Raw genomic sequence first — 20,819 nt, forward strand, 5'->3', positions numbered from 1 at the left:
TACGTCCAAGGATGGAGTACTGCTGCCACATCTAGGCAGGAGCTGCTAAAAACAGCCTATTCTGCCTTGACAGAGTACAAAATAGACTTTGTGGCTTAGTGGGGGATGCTCTTTTCTCTTCCCTGCAACCTCTCTCCCACAGAAGAGACGTTGCGAGCCTGTCTTTGTTTTATTGTTATTTCCATGGCAAGTGCTCATCTGAGCTTCAATCTCAGGTTCCCCCTTGCCAATCTTTCGCAAAAAAACACTCGTCTAGCTGAAACCACTGTCAATAATTTCCCCCATTCTTTATCTGCCTAAATCAAAATGTAGATTCCATGAACAAAGCTTCTTTCTTAGAAGTGCATACCTGTGGAACTCTCTTCCGCTTGCCTGTTTCCCACCTGACTACAACTTGGATGTCTTAAAGTCCAATATAAACCAATTCCTGATAAACCACCCCCTTAAGTAAGACATTTTATCAAATCTCCATTACTAAAGATTACTACGATATTATCCCATTAATTACTGTACACGCAATAACCCTTATCTGTGAGTGGCTTCTGGGCCTTGATAAGTGGTGACTATTATTTAAATATATATATATATATATATATATATATATATATATATATTCCTTCTTTTTTTCTATACTGACTGACACTTTGTTTTTGTTAAACATTTTGAGTTTGAAATGCATTCTTTTTTATTTTTTTTGTTTGATTTTTTTTTTTTTAATTTCACCAATTAAGATAATATTTGTGCTAATTTTTTCCATCAATTTTAATAATCAACAACAATTCAAATACAAGCAAAACGTCCTAGTAAATGAATGATACATTTGAAAAGACCTATTATCTGAAATATAGTAGACATATAAATATCGTTGATGAGAACTATGGTCTGTAGTGAAGACATATAACTAATAATATACATAAAATTTTCTTTGATAGCTCTGACAAAAATTTCTCTTTGTTAAATAAAAATAAACAGCAGATTTTAGTTTTAAAAAATTATTTTATTAAAAAATTCTCCGATATATATTCTGCTCGATTTCCCTTGTGAGCGACACCCTTTCAATCCGATTGTTTGAAATGGTAATTGAGTTTTGGTTGCTTAATGGTCATTGATTTTGCTTTTCTCTCATGATTTTGAAGGTCACAGTTCATTTTTTGCAATGTTAAAATGTGAAATTGTTCAGCATAATGTCCTGAAACTTTTTTTTTTCTTTTTACTTGTGTCTTTGGAAGCCATATGTTAGAACAATTAATCTAACCTATGTGATAGATATGTTCTTCTGCGCTTGAGATATATATATATATATATATATATATATATATATATATATTAGTTAGCTGTGTCTAACATTGTTTATTATTGATTTTTATCAAATATGTTGTTTTCAGTTTTATTAAATTGAACTTGTCTATTTCCCAACAAATCTATACAAACCATTTTTTAAAATATTTGGCAATTTCTTCTGTTTTCTGTACATCTGAAAAATATATTTTGTGCGTGTTTTAAGACTCATTTTCACTATTAGTACAAGAGTTGTTCCAAAAGTAATGCCTCCTATTTTTTAATTCAAAAAGTTAAAGAGCTATGAAAATGGGAGTGGTACCATTAAAATTAGCAATTTTTTTATTTTTTTTGTGCTCCAGAATTTATTTTTTTACATAGTCACCACCATTCTCAATGCATTTTGCCAGCAATGAACGAAAGCTTTCATGCCTCAGTCATAAAAATCAGCCCTTAACCCGGTATTGTTATGGGAAAAATGCTGCCATATAATGTGTTCTTCAAAGGACTGAACAAGTGGAAGTCTGATGGTGCCAAGTTGAGACTGTACGATGGGTAAGACTGCACTGACCAGCTGAAATTTGTCGCACATTCCATGGTCCACAAATCTGTGTTTGGCCTGGCATTGCCATGTTTCTTATTCTTTGGCCTTACACAGACAATCCAGGCCTTCAGCTTTGTTAACGTTTCAACGTAATGATCAAAGCTGACAGTTAACCCTGGTTCCAAGAAATCCAGGAGGATGATCTCCTTCCTGTCCCCCAAGACAGCACACATCACTTTGCCTACAGATGTCTGCATCTTGAACTTCTTTACTGTGTGGTGCAATTCAATGGACAGCTATTTGAACTTCAGCTCGTAGTGGTGACATCACATCTTGTCACCAATGATGATGTAATCTAAGAATCCATCTATTTTGGCTTTGTGCTGATTCAACAAATCCCAACAGACATCCAATTAGTGGTCCTTTTGATTCTGTATAAGTATCCGTGGAACCCACCCAGCATGAACTTTGCTGTATCCTAAGGAGGAAAACTTTGTTTCTCATGCATTGAAACCCACATTTAACTGTACGCACATTTAATTGACCATTATCTGCTGATCAGCATTATTCAAGATGCACCGTGTTTTTTAGGACAGTGGCTTTACATGGGTGTCAAGAGCATACTTTGTCATTCACATCTCTGTCACCACTCTGAAATTAATGAACTCATCTCCTAACTATGCTGACATTAACTGCATCAGCTTCGTAAATGTTTGACAGGCGCCGGTGAATGTTGATCAGTTCAGCGTTTTTTTTGCATGGTGGAATTCAATGACACATCTCTGCTTTTGATGTATGTCTATGACTGAGGTTGCTTTCTTAGAGTCTCACACCGTTAATATTTGCAACATAGAGATGAAACTTTCAAGTCATCAGTGAAAAAGTTCAGTCATTTGCAATCCCCTCTGATCCGTTCAGGAGAATAAAAAAATAGGAGGCATTACTTTTGGAACAACCCTCATATATAAAAATATCAGTTTTTGAATTGAAATGAGAATTGATAATTTGTATTATTTTAACTAGTGTTCTCATCTTTAATGTTATTCTCACAATGTTTCAGAAGATGTAACTTCCAACCTTCTATAGTTGCACAATGTATTTATAATGTCACTGGTACTGATTGAAACATTTTTTTTTTTCAACTATAATAACCAAAAGATTAAAATGCTTGATTTGTTTATAAAGAGAACAAAATATTTCTGTGTGATTTAATTTAATCATAGTCTGAATAATCCAAGTAATACAAGTGATCAAACCTCATGAAAACATTCTGAAATGTGGAATTGTGACATTTTATATGACTTTTTATATGATAAATATGAATTGTGACATTTTATATGATTTTTATATGATAAATATGAATTGTGACATTTTATATGATTTTTATATGATAAATATGAATTGTGACATTTTATATGACTTTTTATATGATAAATATGAATTGTGACATTTTATATGATTTTTATATGATAAATATGAATTGTGACATTTTATATGACTTTTTATATGATAAATATGAATTGTGACATTTTATATGATTTTTATATGATAAAATATTAATAGAATAATTGCATTATCGGAATGATTCTTAACTGTTATCAAAATTTAACACTGAAAAAAAAAAAAAAAAAATTCTCCAAAATGTTGCACTTCAAAAAAAAAAAAAAAAATCATTGTATTTCTTCTCAATTTTTCAGTACCAAGAACTGGAACACACCAATAATATTTGATCTGAAAGATGGCTGTGTCACTCTTATTGTCCAAGCTGAAAAGTAATTTTTAATTTTATCTTAAAAATATTTTATATAATTTACTGCTTTTGTTTTTGTGATACAAATTGTTTAAAAAATATATATTTAAATCCAGTTACATTTTCATTCCAAATATAGATTCAGATTGAGAAATGTTAAAACATTTTATTGATTTAACTAGAACCCTGTTGAAATTTTATAGTTGATTTTTTTCAGATGTTTGTATAATTTACTGCTGATGGCAATATTTCTCTTGAAATAATAAATGTATCTAAGTTTTAAAGATATTAAGAAGAATTGTCTCCTCTTCCAGAAAAATAATTGTTCTTGTCAGTTTAATATTCTTTGAATAAATAAGACACCACCCAAGTCCCAGGCTTAATTTAAAAAAATAATAATTTTTAGGCAAAATTAAACTTTATTCACCAACATAGTCTTTGTTTAGTTCCAACGCTTTTCTAACAATTCAGTACCATTTTTGTAGAACGATTTGTCTTTGACCTCAAAATACACCTCAGTTTCTGGTTTCAGTTTTTAATTAGGGCATATGTGACGTCACCGTCTTGAGGGAGAGATGTTGCTCCCTATTGGGGAGGTTGAGACCCCCCCCCCCAAACCCTGAAGGAGGCCGGGTAAATATGCTAAGATTGTCTGTTGAATGTTAATTGAATCCCGGACAGCGGCAGGTGACCTAAAAAGTGATGTACTTTTACGTGAGAAAAACTGATATAAATTTTATTGTTTGAAAACGCAGGGACCGGAAATGTCAAAATAATGTAGAAATGAGATTTGTACTTGTTGGCCTGGAGAACACTTGCTCAGACTATGGCTTTCTGAATGACAGGATTTGACCGCTTAGGATCGTGTGAAAAGATTTCATTTTTGGTCCCAGATTTTCAAACTATGGACGATATGCTGAATTGCACACACGCTAAATGGCTGAAGATTCCCCTTTTGATGTGTTGAATTTTGGTTGGTCTGGCAGATTACCCAACCCAACCCTGTTACCCTAATATTTAAGCAAACACCCAGATTGTTTTGAGCAGATTGAAGCCAATTTTTGTGAAAGAAATACGCTCCCTTAAATCTGAGACCCCCCCCCCCCTTCATCGTGACTGCCATCTAGTGGACGAAGAATAAGATTTTTTGTGAGACTTAAAATTTTTTTTGTGAACTGACGATGTCCATATGTAAAAAAAAACTGTAACTTTTGTGAAATTAACTTTTTTTAGCCAGAAACCCTGAGTGTCTGTCTTCTTTCCAGCGTGCATACAAAGCTTTATTTTGCTTTTCAGCAGAACTCAACACAGAGTTGAGATGCTGGGTATTTTTTGTGAATGTCTCCCGGAAGAAGACGATCACGAGCCACAGTTTCCAATGAGGTTAGAGGTCAGTTGCTGACCTGAGAATGGGAGGCTGGCACAATATCTAATTCTCTGTAACATTATCTTATAATCTGCAAAGAGCCAGTAGTCATTGAAATTGAGAATAAGTGGGTGTCAGATCAATTGGAAGTGCAATTCATTCGACTTTTGACACCAAATATTTTTTTATTCATCATTTTTGGTCAGTTGTTGGCGATTCTTTTAAATACACCAAATATTCGCTATTGATGGTGTTTCTTTTCTCAATGTAATTAATGAATAAAATACTTTGTACATCTCGAAATATGGAGGACAAAATCTTATTGGCTGACGTTTGCATCTTGGTCACCTTGACCTGCTGCTGTCCACTTGAAATGAACTGTCACATTTTAATGCAAAAACATTTTGTTACAAACAGTGCTCTTAATCATGAATAAGCATTATTATAAAGAAATAATCGATAGCTGCACCTTCAAGTTTTTCTGTGTATTTGTTTAATTTTATTTTGCTCTTCAAATTACTGTATATTTCATGAGAATATTTTTGCTATGTTGACATTTTTTCACTAAGAAAGTAAGGAAAGACTACCTTGCTAAAATGATTTTGATGTTTGCATTTCAGGCATTTCCTGTTGGTTGATGGCTTAAATGTCAGCATTCATTCGTATGATGGCCGTTTGGTTAGTCCAATAAAATACAGTGGAATGAAGGCAGAACTTATGAATAAGTTGACTGTTTCTCTCAGTAATGATACACTTGCTATCAGATCTAAACAAGATGAAAAGGGTAACTTTTTTTTTTTACTTAAATCTATTTAAGGGTCATTTTCTGTGTTTGTTTGTTCGTGTGTCTATCCATCAGTCATAATTTTTATAAACATTAGAAATACATTGCAGAATTTGTCTAATTTCAATATCAAAATATTTTTACTTGTTTTAGAAATGGAAAATATTGTATTTCATACTAAATAATAAATTCTCAGTAAATAAGGTCGATGACATGGCCAAAAATTGAAACCAAAAACTTTAAGATCTTTAATCTGATGTTCTACGAATTGAACTATTTAGATTTTCATATAAACAGATCTTAAAACATTACCTTAACAAAATAATTATAGCATTGACATGAGGTCATAGATTTATGATTTACATCATGTCTCAAAGCATTAATTCAAAAATAAGTGATCTGAAAAAAAAAAAAAAAGAAAAAAAAAGAATGCTTAAACATTATCAGTAGCATTAAAAATCCAAAGCAGTTTATTTTGTTTTAACTATGTATTGACATTAAAAATTATTTTATATATATATATATATATATATATATATAAAGTGAGATTGTCTGTGTGTATGTAGAATGGTTTCTAGCAAACTACTACATCAATTTTTGATTTACAGACTTGAAATTTGATATATAAGGGATTCGGATCTTTGAACCAAATTCGATTTGGTTTTTAGCAGGAACAAATAGCTTCTATGAGGTCAAAATTGGAACTTGGCAGGCGTAAGTCGACTAAACATGTATTTTCAACGCACACATAAATATACATTTATACATTTAACTACATTAATTTTTAGTTTTGATATGCATATAACTTAGCTCAGTTGGTGATGAATAATACTAGAGAGCTATATATTTTGGTTATGATTCTAGCTGATGACACCTAAGTCATATTTTTTTGTTTTTAACTTTTGAAATTACTACTATATATTGGGTACACTCTAATAATCACTAGAGAATTAACTCTATAACAATAAATACAAAATTTGCATACATTAAAGTATCATATTTAAGCATGTTTACAACCAGTATATAATCTCCAAAAAAAAATTTCACTTAATTTGATCGAGTAGTTTTTTTTTTTTTTTTTTTTTACAACAGGAAAACACGTTTTTATGACAGCGCGTTGAAGGTAGCTATCTTTGAATTTTTTTTAACATGCCACGGGGAGATAACTTAGTTTAAAGCGCCGACACTCCCTCCCCATCTTTAATACTAGCTTTTCTTACTAAAAATCAAACCTTTTACTTGGTATCATAACAAATTGTTTTTTCGCTGTAAAAAAAACTACTTGATGAAATTAAGTGAAATTTTTTTGCTGGAGAACTTCATTCCATAACAGATACATACAATATAACCTTTTTTTCGATATTTTCATTTTTTAATATCTTGATTAAACTGTACAAGTACCGGAATTTTTAATAAAATAATAAAAATTTTACATTTTCGAATAGGGGATCATTTTCCTATATAAATTTAACATAAAATGAGCACCCACTTCCTGGCCATGTATTGGTAAATGAGGCATGTAATCGTTAGCATTTTTTCAAGTTTGGTGAGGGGGAAGGAGGCAAAAAGAGGGATGGGGTTTAGGGTGGGGGTCATGAGTTCCAAACATTTTAAAAATACGTAGAAACACTTCAGAATGTGTCTGGGTGGGGATTTCTTTTTAAAAGAATTGCTTTGAAAAAGTTTCACATTTAAATATTAATTAATTATTATTTCCCGATATTTTTAAGGCTGTTAATACACACAAAATAAAACAAACTAGGATGGCCATGTACAATGCACAATTTCTCCTTGTATTTTTTTCTTTTCGTCATTTTCAATTTTCTTTCAACGGATTACACCCCTCTTATATAAAGAATTTTTTATTTAATCTAAACGCAATGATGTTAAGACCTTTATTGTCCAATGTATTCCGTATTGTTTTCAGTGGTTGCCATGTTTTTTTTCGTACGCACGTGCATTCAGTTTTTGTATGTTTATACATTAATTCTGTATACACACTAGCTAGCAACGGGTCACAGATGGTCTAGTATATACTAAAATTTGAGCTTGCAATGTCTCAAGACAGAATGTCTAGGCATAGAGGGCATAGTCTATTTCTATAAAACTAATATAAATTCTTCCTGTTAGAAAGTTTAATAAAAGGTATACTTTTACATATTATAATCTAATTTGACTTTTAAAGCAAATATGTTTAAAGTTGAAGTAAAATATGAAATACAACCATGTGATGTTTGTGTGGTGATGTTATTGAGAGAACAAATGTCACAAGGTTTCATGGTTAGGGGTATGAATGAATTTTAAATAAAAATTCTATATTATTAGTACGAAAAGTATGTGCTAAATCATAATGAAAAAATTAGAGCAAGCAGAGTTAAAAAAATACAAATATACATTTTATGCTTCTAACTCATACCAAAAATTATTAGCAAATGTTTTTAGAAAGTCACCATTCACCCATGTATCGAGTATTGTTGTCATATCTGTGTTTGTGAACCAACCATGAGTCTCTCTCTGTTGGACAGGGTGCAAAAAAAAACAATTTCAAAATTATTAGGTCCCACACTGTCTGTTAAGCTCCAACCCCTGTCACATTACTGCCGAGTCGCATTCTTGTACTTCTAAAAGAATAAAATACTTTAATGGAATGTGCTTCAATGATATTACTGCACTTGTACGTTTAAATGAAAATTCACCCGACTCGCTCAATTTGCTACTCTTACACCTTCATTGTAGATATTTCCAGATTCCAAATGATTTTCTACTTTGATAAGTTCTTTCCTTGGACTACGTGCCTTTGTAATTTTCTCTCTGCTCCATATTTCCCTAGCCCTGACAGCACCAGAAATTTAAATGTAATGTGAACAAACATCTTGCCCAACTCCCCACTCAGACTACCACTTATAAATCTGGCTCTTATCACAGTAACCCTTACACTTAAGTGGCAATATGCTTTGGTAAGGGTAAATAAAAAGCAAAAAGTGGGACTGATTGATATAGCCAGTTATAGAAACGTGATGTTACAAATATTTAAATATATTGTTTGAGTTTGAAATTTAGTTGCTAATAATTATCATTATTTAAAAAATAAAACGTAAGTTCTAATCTCTTAATTTCGTTTGACATACAATTTTCATATTAATTTTCTGTTCTGATTCTACACGTCACCTTTTCTGTCCTTGATTACTGGAGGAGAAATCCTTCACGTGCCCTGTTTTGGGAGCTGGATTTTCCCCACATTAAAAACCAACCTAACTCTGCCCTCATGGGGAGGAAAGTAACTAGGAAGTATGTTTTTTATTTATTTAAAATTCAAGCATAAAGATGTATTACTAATTTCATTGTTAGGCATGCTTGTCAGCTGAATATATATATACATATATAACGTTTTTACTCTTTTTTGAGACTTTTTGTGTCCATATAGGAAAACGGGATGTAAGATATTCTATTACAACAAAAATAAATATTAGTTTTGTAAAATGAAATGATGTTTGATATTTTTTTTATCATTGTCTGAATGATTTTCTGAAACTTCCTCATGGTGACAAGGTTTGGGTCATCTTATTAAGTCACAGGAACCTGCATTTGGCTATGAAGGTTATCATTTTATCCTATTCTGGCTGGTTTGATTACATCATAAATTCCTAGGACTTTTACACACCATTTCTTCCTTGTTCAGAGTCCTTATGGTGTAAAGGTGTTTCCTCAGAAACATGCTTGTGACTGACTTTTTAAATTATTATCATTAAAATACCCCCTCCTTAGATCTTGTTTCATGAACTAGAGCCTTTGTTATAACATACACTTGCCTATCTTTAATATCTAACAAATATTTGTTTCTTACCATAAAGTTATGTCAAACCAGGTCAGTACAGATGCATGACTATTTAGGAATACTAAGAACTGTATGTCATCTCTTCTGACCTGGCTATACATGTAGCTAGCGACATGTGAATTTGATATTTTCTACTAGCTTCTTCTTACAATAGAAGCCACATCAAGCATTGCCAAATGTATTATTAGTCTGCTAAAATCTCCATATTAATATGATGAATCTTATAATTATGCTTCTTATTCCATTTCCAACTTTTTTTTTATTTTGCTTCACATTTCTATTTTAGAAAGTATAGAGTCCATTTAAACCATTTATAGTCCTATATTTTCTCAAAACAATCAATTAAGTGTAATTAATTTCGTTTTTAGGAAATGTCAACAGCAGATTCATGAAATTACTATTATAATTGTCCTTGTTCCTCTCATTCTCACTCTCCCTCTTTCACGCGTACTTGTTATGTCCTGTCAAATCCTAATTGATCATTCAATCATAGGTTTCAAGTAGAAAAATATGGCTAACAAGTTGTTTCCTTTTCTCACCCAACTTTTATTTTGCTTTTACTACTTTCTCTTCCCTCTCTTTATCCTTTTCGGTTCCTTCTTTCTTTTTGTCTTCTCTCTCTTTCAAGCAAACTTCTCCCAATTCATTTCGTACAAAATAAACTATTGATGTTCAGATATTTTTATATTTAAATTCAAACAATGAATTAGGCATATATTCAAATTTTATAATAATTATATTCTCATCTGATTTTATGGATTTTTTGCTTTGTTTTATTTTTATTTAGATTTGTTTCTCTGTATTTTTCTCTCGTTTTTTTTATTTTTTCATTTTATTCTCTTTGTTTTCTTTAGTTGTTATTGGTTTGTTTTATTTTTGTTTTTAGTTTTTGTTTATTTAAAAAAAATTTTTTTTTTTTCACTTTTTCATTTGCTTTCATAGAAGGTATTATTTTCTTTGTTTTTTTCCTTTTTCTCTCCTTTTTTTTCTTTTCTTGTTGGTTATTTTTGTTTGAATTTACTTTAAAACTAACAATGCAAGCCTTTCCCTATTTTTCCTTTTTTATAATTTCTTTACTTAAACCACCAGTTATGACATGATTTTGCAATCACTACTGGTATAGTTAAATAATACATTATAAGATCATTGATTATAATTTGTGATGTAATAAAAATACTTCTATTTTGTGCAGTGGTGTGTAGAAAGAGGGAGTGAGAATATCTAGTCATATTCAACCTAATTCCTCTTCTGAGTATTTTTCAGATATAGTCTTCAAGTTTTTGGGACACACAATCAAGCTCCCAGGCATCACCACAAAAACATCAGACCTATACATGCCGCTGACTCTGAGCCATATTCTATTCCTTTCTTCATAATTTAAGTACTTTAGTTGCTCATGTTAAAAAAGGCCATGTATGATTTCCTTTATTAAAATGGATACAATTTAGATATTTATTGATTTTATCTTATGTCAAATCTTAGACATCATTTAATGATTCTGACTTTGCTTATGACCATAAATTTTCTAAGAGAGTCATCCATTTTAGTAATGCTATTGGCTTGCTTCCAAGATTACAAGCGTCCTTCAAATCACCCTTCAATCCTTGGATGATAGTATTAGTGGAGGAAAAAGAGAAAGAAATGATCTTGGCAATGCTTAGTCTCACAGTTTATCTCAGCCTAATAAAGTTGGGAGAAACATCTATATTCGCCTTACTAGCAAATTATTGACTAGCATAATTGTATGAATCTAGCTTATATACTTTTTCCATATTTTATATTGTAATATCTCTATATCAGTAAAGTTTTATGACCACATATGTATGTGTTTCTTGCAAATATGTGACTTGAACAGGTTTTCCTTTTACTATTAATTGATTAATTCAATCAATTATTTACTGAAACTAAAAATGCAATAATGCAAAGTACAAAAACTAACTTTCTGAAAATCATGTTTAAAAAAAATATATGAGATAAAAGTACAGAGAGAGAATGAAACATTCTAAAACATAACTCAGTCCGAAAATTGGGGAATATTTTAGCATATGTTTTGTGTGGTTAAAATATATAGGAAAAAAGCTGTAGAGAAACAAATGTTGATAGACTCAGCTTTAGATTCTATTGTCATTGTAATTTAGTGGCTAGCTTAATTTTGTCCATGTAACTGTTGTATGAATGTTCTTTTCTACTATTAATCTATTTTAATGTACATTTCTCAAGAGTAAAATAACTTCTTTATCATGAATCATTTCTAAATGGATAAGCCTGTATTATAATTTAACTTGTTTAAGAAAGTAATTGCAATAACATTTATTAGTAATTTATATTTAATCTTTGATGTTCAAGATAATCACATTTGGAATCGTTCCCATGAAATGAGTTTTTGTTAAATATTCCAAACAAATATTTGCATGATAGTATCTCATGAGATTCATGAGTAATTGCGTCTTTCATCTAATAAGTTTGTTTTTTCTTACTCAGCATCTGTTATTCCATTTCTGATAGTAAATCGTGATTAAAATAGCGCTGTGAACATAATGGAAGGATTCATCCTTCTACAAAATATGAATCGGTAAATGCATCCATTTCCTTGTCATTTTTTTTTTGTAATCCGCATGAATATGATTAGGAAGATTAATAATCGTATTCAATGTTTAGAGATGGATGAAAAGATATGAAGTGAAATGGTTTCCAAAAACGACAAACTATCTTTGTTTGAAAAGAGAGATTAACAAAGAATGAATATTATTCGATGGTTCATTTTTCAAAAGAGTAAAATCACATTTCAGATGGTTTTCCTCATCTTAAAAATATTATTTTCACAACATTTTGGCTGTTGTACGCTTTGGTCTTGTTCAAGCACCTTTTATTGCAGATAAGGAGTGATGGTGAATTTTAACTCTAATTTCTTAATCTGCTGAAGGCCTATTATTCACACACTATTGTTATGGGGAGAAATCAAAATTCTTTGACTAGGATTGATTCCCTTTGGTTGCATTTTTTCCCAGAATTCTTTATCAGGGCATGATAAACTTTGCAAGCATGCAAGTTGGTCATGATTGTTCCATTACTGGAACATTATGGTTGATGATGTTGCTTTCTTTGGCAAAACATGCTCAAATATCCAACAGGCATTAAATAGTATCTTCCTGAAGATGATGCAAGTCCAATCCAATTAAGGAACTTAAGAAAAAAATAAACAGATGGCTGATATCTAAAAGGCATGGGATATGGAAAGGGAGCAATATCCAGCTCAATAGATTAAATAAAGGGTTCAGTTCAAAAAGGGATTACCAACTTTAGATATTGTCATCTGAACAAGGTCTGAAAGTAGAATGGCTAAAATGTTCTGAAAATGACTACAACTACCAAGCAATGCTACATAGATATAGCTGGTTTACTGTTTTCTTTCTTGGATTTTGCAATCTTTTTGCAATATTATTAATCTTATTTTTTAAATGTAATAAAAGGATTAAAATACTATATATTAGCACTCATTCTCTTCATTTAAAAAAATGCAGAAATTAAAATGCTGCAGGCTATATATTTTTTTCTTAATATTCATTTTTCATATATCTTTATTTTTCCTTATCATACTGTTATTAAAACTATTTCCTTTCTATAAGCATATTTGTAAAATTAAAACTACTAATTTTTATCTTAAAACTAGTAATTTCTTCTATTTTAAATTAAGTATCTTTATTCTGATTCTGATCTAACTCTATTAAATGACTTTTATTCAAGAAAAATATCTAAAAAAAAAATGTCTAGAACTCAATGGATCCGAAAAAATAAAATTCAGGGAATTTTGCTAAATAAGTGTCAAATGTCATACGAATCTAAAATTTGGATTTTTTAAATGGAAGGTTGTGCCCATAATATGTCTCCTAACACCACCATTTTTAAATACTACAAAAAAACTGAAATTTGGGAAATATTTATTAATTTATTTCCATTCTCTCCTACTAAACTTTCATAAAAATCGGCAAAGCACTCCCTCTTTTGCATAAAATTAAATTAAACTAAATATAGCCCACATTACCCACACTTATGCTTAGCAGTCATATGTTTAAATTCATAATGATTGATTAATTAATCTCATAGTTTACCCTGCACAAACATATATAGAAGCAAATACACATACCTAACTTAATATACATAGAAATTTGTTTAAATTGTAGAACTATTTAGGAGGTTTATGTAAAAAGTAAAAATTATATTACGTTTTCTGAAATGTATTTTTGTTTTCTTCATCAACTTGTAATTTATGTAGTAAATCTACTGCAAAGTTAATCTTTTCATTGTATTTTATGGGAATATTTTATTCTGTTTATTTTCTATTTTTCTTTATCCTTAGTATTCTGTTTTAACTGGAATATTAAGTTTTTATTGACCAGATTTTTTTAAATTGAAAATGATATTAATAGCTAATTAGAAAAAAAAACAGAAAAATATTGATTTTTATACATGCAATTAACAGTTTATTTATTTTTATTTTTCTATTAAATCCTGAATAAATAATTTTATGCTAACAAGAAAATAGTCTTGGCAGACTAAAAACACAGTTTTCATATTCTATTTCAACTTTAGTAACAATCTCTCGCTCCTAGACAGGGTTCAAAAGAGAGTCGCCAACCTGATAGGTCCTGAACTGTCATCTAGGCTTCAGCCTCTGTCCCATCGACGAGATGTTGCATCCCTCTGCCTGTTCTACAAATACTTTAATGGAGAATGCTCTGACAAACTGCAAACACTTGTATCTCCCCGACGTAACTACCCCCGACAAACTTGACAAGCTACTAAGTCTCATCCCTTTACAGTAGAGATCCCTAGGTGCAAGAAAGCCTTTTACTCCAATAGTTTCTTCCCCAGAACTGCGGGTCTTTGGAACTCCCTTCCGGGATTCTGCTTTCCCAAATGCACTGATATGCAGAAGTTTGTGTAATGTTAACAAACATCTTTCTACTCATCTCCCTTCATAATGACCCCGCTAATTAAGTCCCTGATAGTAGCCCCCTGCTTCAAAGTGGCATTGTGCCTTGTTTGGGGTGAAAATTGAATTAAAAAAAAAAAAAAAAAAAATATTTAGCAACATAATATTGGTGATTATGGTTATTAGTATACAAAAAAATTTAACTTTTTATACACACACTTTTGGACTTTAGCAATAGTGTGAGGATGAGAAAGTAAAATAGCACTGCTTTTCCAATATTAATTCCGATACTCGCAAAAGTTAAGATTTTTTCAATTTCTGATTCTGATTAACACTGGTTTACATACAACAAGTTAATGATATCAATACCAATTCATGTCAAACTTTTAGTAGCAGCCAAACCTCAACTTACAAACAATTATATTAAGATATCCAATCCAATAATACTAACGCTTCTATTATCCTGGTGACAATACAATATTTCCTACACAGATCTAACATTTAACTCATACCAATCAAGAGGATGAATCTTTCTCTTCCCTATCTCTCATGAAGATCAACTTCCAACACAGTTGGGAAATGGTCTGATCTCTTTTAATCTTTCACCAATGTTAATTTCCTACACAAATGAACTCATCCCCTTTATAACAACAAAAATTTTACATACAATTTGTGTACCCACAAGATTGTCTAAAGACCTAACAACTACCAAGAATTTTATATTTGGATATTTCATATACAGTACATTTCAAACAATATAACTTTACTTTTTTCAGTCTTTGTGTTATTTTTCCTTGCTACTATCTGTATCTTACATAAAACAGCATTTACTATGGATTAAGCCGGATCCATCCATTCTTGCTGCTGGGTTCATCACAAAAGCTGATCAAGGCTAACAATTTGAAGTCAATGATTAGGTGATTTCTAGCCACTTGCTTTTCAAATGACGAACTCTGTACATTTGGGAATCCAGATGGAGTTCCAGGTTAGCTTTTATCATCATCATCCAAGTTTTTTCAATCTTGTAGGAGCTGGAGCAATTGCTTTGTAGTTGAATTCTCCTGGTTGACAGTGAAAGGCATGACTTAGCCACCAAAGACATCTCATGAGTATGACTTGTTGGTGGAAGTTAGTTTTACAGCAGGATCATACGTTCTTGAGAAGAAGTGCTGCCACCAAATATGAAGGATGCAATGCAAGCATTGGTGATTGAAAGTCTCCAATCACCTATCGTTTTCATTGCCATAAAGGAGAATCATTTGTTCCAGCACTCGGTGGATTCTTGTTTTTATGCTGTACCTTATCTCAGATCTTGAATACTGAGTCAGTATGACATGCAAGGTCAATTTGCACTTTGATGTCAACTTCACCTTAACCTGTGGCTGCGATGAACACACCAAGGTATTTGAAACTTTCAATTTATTCAAGGACAACTGGTGTTTTGTTTTGTTTTTCTTTTGAGGCAAAGTTGGCAGCAAATATTTTGTATTTTTTTAATATAAACTTAATTCAACAAATTGTGTCAGAAATGCTTGATATAAGATGATATACTTTAATTTCTTAGAAAGTTTAATTTTAATAAAGTTTCAAAATAAATTTGTATAAATTTATATCAAACTAGCTGTTCCTACCCAGTGTTGTCTGGTATTTTTTTTTCACTCTTATTTTTGTTTACCCTTTAAACTATACCATTTGTAGGTTTTAAAAAATTATTAACATAAAAGAAAATAGTTAAATTTAATCATTATGATATCATTTTCTGATTAACTGAACAAATCGTTTATGAAAATATAACTAATTTTGCAATAGTTGTTTGAATCTCTATTTACAAAATTATCAGATGTGAATAACCTCAAAAACTTTTAATGTTTTAATACATGAGCATTTGCTAGAAAACATTAACGTCAAAAATGATTTTTTATTTGCTTTCAAATTCCTTTTAAATTTCAGTGTTCATTTTTTCCAACTATTGCTTATTTCTTACAAATTTCAAAAGGTCACATAGTAATTTATTCTTTTTTCAACTATTAATAAAAGATTAAAGTGGCTTGCTTGAATACAAAGAAAGAGAACTGCATTCTGATATTTTGTAATTAAATTATTCCAGGATTTTAAAAAGTTTTTTTGGTACTTTACTCAGTTTAATTTTTTATTTCAACAAATATTTGATTAATAGCAAATAAGAAATATGTAAATCAGAGAGGGGAGAATCAGATACACAGACGCATAAACAGTGATCGCATGATGCTAATAATAAAGAGATATTGTTTTCCGTTACTTATTATTGATTATAATCTCTTTTTTTTTTTGTTTAGATTAAAATGTCTTAAATATATTCTGTCATTATGAGGTCATGTTTGAATAATCAGAATTTTCAATTCGTTTTTCTTAGTCGTTTCCTTTATGAATATGGAAATCAAATTTTTAACAAATATTTTTTTAATTAAAAGAGAATAGATTTGTTAAAAATCCCAGGTGGCATCTCTGTAAGAAATTATCTGATAAAAGTAAGGGAACTGCTTAATTCAAAAATTATTTCTTACCTAATAGAAACATAATAAGATTGACCATTGTTGTCAAATTTGATTCATTTGTTTCTTATGAAGGTTAATTCTTGAGGTCATGCTTTGTCTGCCTATTTGTCTCAGATCTAATCAATGTATGTCATGTTTGGCAGTAATTATTGTTTCCCACACAGTCAACATTCATTAAATGATAATCTTTAAGTAGCATTGTATGAGTAATTTGAATAATTTAAATAATTTCTGTAAAGCAAAACAAAAACTTGTATATGAAGGTTTTATACTAGCAGTTCAGTCAGGCTTTGTTTGGGCTCTATGTAACTTTATGTGCATATATATATATATATATATATATATATATATATATATATATATATATATTTATTTATAATTATTTTTTTACTATAATAATTAAATAATATATAATTATATATATATATATATATATATTAAAAAGTTTGACTCATGTCCAGGTAACCTACATCTAAAATTTCAAGTGTTTAGACCCAAAATTGGCAGAGGAGTTTGGTAGAGTCTGCAAAGGTCAACTCTTTCAACTTTGACCTCTTGGCAGTCAAATTTTTGCGCAAAAACTGATTAAAAAGCTTGCTGCATGTCTGAATACTATTTATGTAAAATTTCAAATGTTCAGGCCCCAAATTAGCTGAATAGTTTGCTAGAGATCGCAAAAGTAAAATCTTTGGAACTTTGATCCCTTGGCAGCCAAATTTTTAGCCAAAAACCGATTAAAAAGCTTTCCCTATGTCTAAAGGCACTTTATGAAAATTTCAAATGTTTAGACCAAACATTGGTTGAGTAATTTGGTAGTGACCGCAGAAGTCAAATTTTTTTTTAACTTTGACCCCAATTTTGACCCCTTAACTTTTATTGTTTTGGGCTCAAATCAAATTAAAAAGTTTGATCCATGTCCAAGTAACCTACATCAAAAATTTCAAGTGTTTAGACCCAAAATTGTGGGAGGAGTTTGGTAAAGTTTTCAAAGGTCAAATCGTTGAATTTTGACCACTTGACAGCTAAATTCCTGGCCGAAAACCGATTAACAAGATTTTCCCAAACCTCAATACCCCTTATGTCAAATCTCGAGTCTGTGGACTGAAAATTGACAAAGAAGTTTAGCAGGGAAATGTACACACACACACACACACACACACACACAGACAATTTCACTTTTATAGATATACTAGCATGGGTGCCCGGCGTTGCCCGGGTATTTGAAGGTGTATGCTGAAAAAAAAAAAAAAAAAAAGGTCAATTTTTTTAACTTTGACTCTTATTATGACCCCTTAACATCTATTGTTTTGGGCTCAAATCAAGTTATTAAGTTAGATCCATGTCCAAGGAACCCATATCTAAAATTTCAAGTGCTTAAACCCAAAATTGTGGGAGGAGTTTGGTACAGTTCTCAAAGGTCAAATTGTTGAACTTTGACCCCTTAACAGCCAAATTTCTGTCTGAAAACTGATCATAAAGATTTTCCCAATTCTCAGTACCCTGTACATCAAATTTCGAGTCTGTAGACTAAAAATTGACAGAGTTATTGCGTAGGGAAATGTATACGGACAGACACACAGACACGTTCATTTGTATAGATATATAGATAGATTTTCGATTTTATATTTGCTTTACCAGTTTTTATTTTTATTTCTTTATTATGGAGACACAGAGCATTTTTCCAAATGCAAGACAATTGCCTGCTATTTAGAGGCTCCAACCAAATAGTCTATTCAAGATTTTAGCTGTTTCCTTAAGTGCAGTTATTTGGATTTATTTTGCACTTATGTTTCCAGGAATATTTTCCAGATATTTTTAAAAATTTTCTTCACAAGGTTTTTAGTTCCTATTATAACTGGACACTTAATGATGTTTTGAGATTCCTGTTTTTCCTCATATCAAACATAAAGCCTTTGTACTTTGTCACCTTTTCCCTTTTTGCTCTGTTATGGCCCTTTTCATTATGAACACTTCAATGTTGCCTTATGACTTCGTTTAATATGGCAATGTCAGATTTTACATGTAAAAGTTTGCAGATTACAGACAAGATTGATATTATTTTTTATTTCATTTCATTTGTCCAAATGTGTAAGAAAATTAAACTTTTAATATGTTTAAACAATTTTAATTAAAATAGAAAATTGCTCAATTAGAACAAATTGGTTGGCATGTCATCTGCTTAAATGTTACGGTTTGCCTTTCTTTTTCCAAGTTTGCTCATAAATGAAAGGGATTGAGAGAGGGGGAGATAGATGGAGAGAGGAGGTTGTTTATAGACAGATTTTTGTATTTACTGTTTTTTTTTTTGTTTTTTTTTTATTTTTTAAATCCAGTGTTGTCACATTGTCATAGATGAGAGATCCTCAAGATAATAACACCCTCTCCCTTACCAAGAAAGCTGTTATATATGGTGGGATCTGTGTTTCATGCTGGACATCCATAAAAAGATAATGTCACAAACCTTTTTAAATGAATTTGAAGAAAGACCTCCACAACAAAATATATATATATATATATATATACTAGCATGGGTACCCGGTAATGTTCAGGTCGACATGAAGTTCTGTTTTGAACAAACCTGCTATACTAAGGATATTAATCATTTTCATTGTCGGCAACATCGATACCCCTACAACAATTTCAAAAATAAAAGAACAGATAAAAACATGTAAATGTAAACACCCCCAAAAAGAAGTACATGATACCCTCTCCATCAGATATTTTGGCAGAATGGATACAAAGAGAAAATGCTATTCTCTAGATATTGAGCACTTTTTGTTGCTCGTGCGCTGGACCCCACCCCCGACAAAAAAAAAAAAATTAATAAAATAAAAAAATAAATGAATCAAAACAACTTTTGTTTTAATAGAAATAGCAACGAGTGCCGGCGTGACCCAAAAAATAGTTTTGTAGGCAGACTCCAACCTGAAAAGCGAATAAAGGGAAAAGCTAGTTTGCCCACTGTAGAAATAATAACGTTATAAATATTAACGTGTTTGAAAAGTTTAAGAACAAAATGGAATTCCTTTTATTGTTTTTTTTTTTTTTTGTTTTTTTTTTTGTTTTTTTGTTTTTTCATAAATAAGAAATTTTCGACTTGTTTCTTTTTTTTTTTTTTTTTTTTTTTCAAAATTCAATTCCCGGAACAGGGTTCAATTCCTGGAACGCTCAAAGATTCTGTATAGTCGTTTCAAGAATAATAAAAACAAACAAATGAGATCTTTTCGTTTATCTATTTGTAAGTGTTTTATTTATATATTTATTTATTAATATTTAAAAATAAAGCAAAGCATCTTTCTGTCAACACAAAATTATTTTTTCACACTAAAAACTTATTGCGATTAACAAATTATTTTATGTGGGGGAAGAGTCAGGAGAAATAACTCTCTCTGTTTCTAAAAAAATTGATGTCGGAAATAATAATTTCAAATAAATTAAATTAAATATATTATCAATATATTCATTATTTAAAGTTGATGAAATAATAATCTTAAATAGAACACTTAAAATAACTCTCTCGCTAGAAACTAACATACAGCTATTTAATAAAATCGATTTTTCTTAATATATATGCAAATGAGGTAACCTCTTAATCGTATATTTTGAAAGAACTATGCTATATATAGAAATAAATGAAATATTAAAGTAATGGACCTTTTGTATATATTAATCAAATTTTAAACAAACAAACAAACAGATAGAGAGGAATATGATATATATACTTACTTTAATTAAAAAAGGGACAATAATATTATATGACTTACATATGTTAATTTTAACTATAATTACATTTTA

At 30.4% G+C, this 20,819-nt stretch overlaps 1 protein-coding gene across 2 annotated transcripts in view; it reads left to right on the forward strand.

Moving 5' to 3' along the window:
• The window catches only part of LOC145287976 (intraflagellar transport protein 80 homolog), a 510,341-nt gene that overhangs the window by 174,517 nt on the left and 315,005 nt on the right, over positions 1-20,819 (forward strand). For both annotated transcript variants that reach the window (XR_013869238.1, XM_080135951.1), the window contains exons 10-11: positions 3,520-3,594; positions 5,559-5,722. Coding sequence is in view for 1 of the 2 variants with exons in the window: in XM_080135951.1 (XP_079992077.1) it covers positions 3,520-3,594; positions 5,559-5,722 (239 nt within the window). In the remaining variant the exon portion in view is untranslated. The remainder of the gene's footprint in view (positions 1-3,519; positions 3,595-5,558; positions 5,723-20,819) is intronic.

Source organism: Euprymna scolopes, chromosome 11, assembly GCF_053919585.1.
Source record: "Euprymna scolopes isolate OS-2025 chromosome 11, ASM5391958v1, whole genome shotgun sequence".
Taxonomy (NCBI): Eukaryota; Metazoa; Mollusca; class Cephalopoda; order Sepiida; family Sepiolidae; genus Euprymna; species Euprymna scolopes.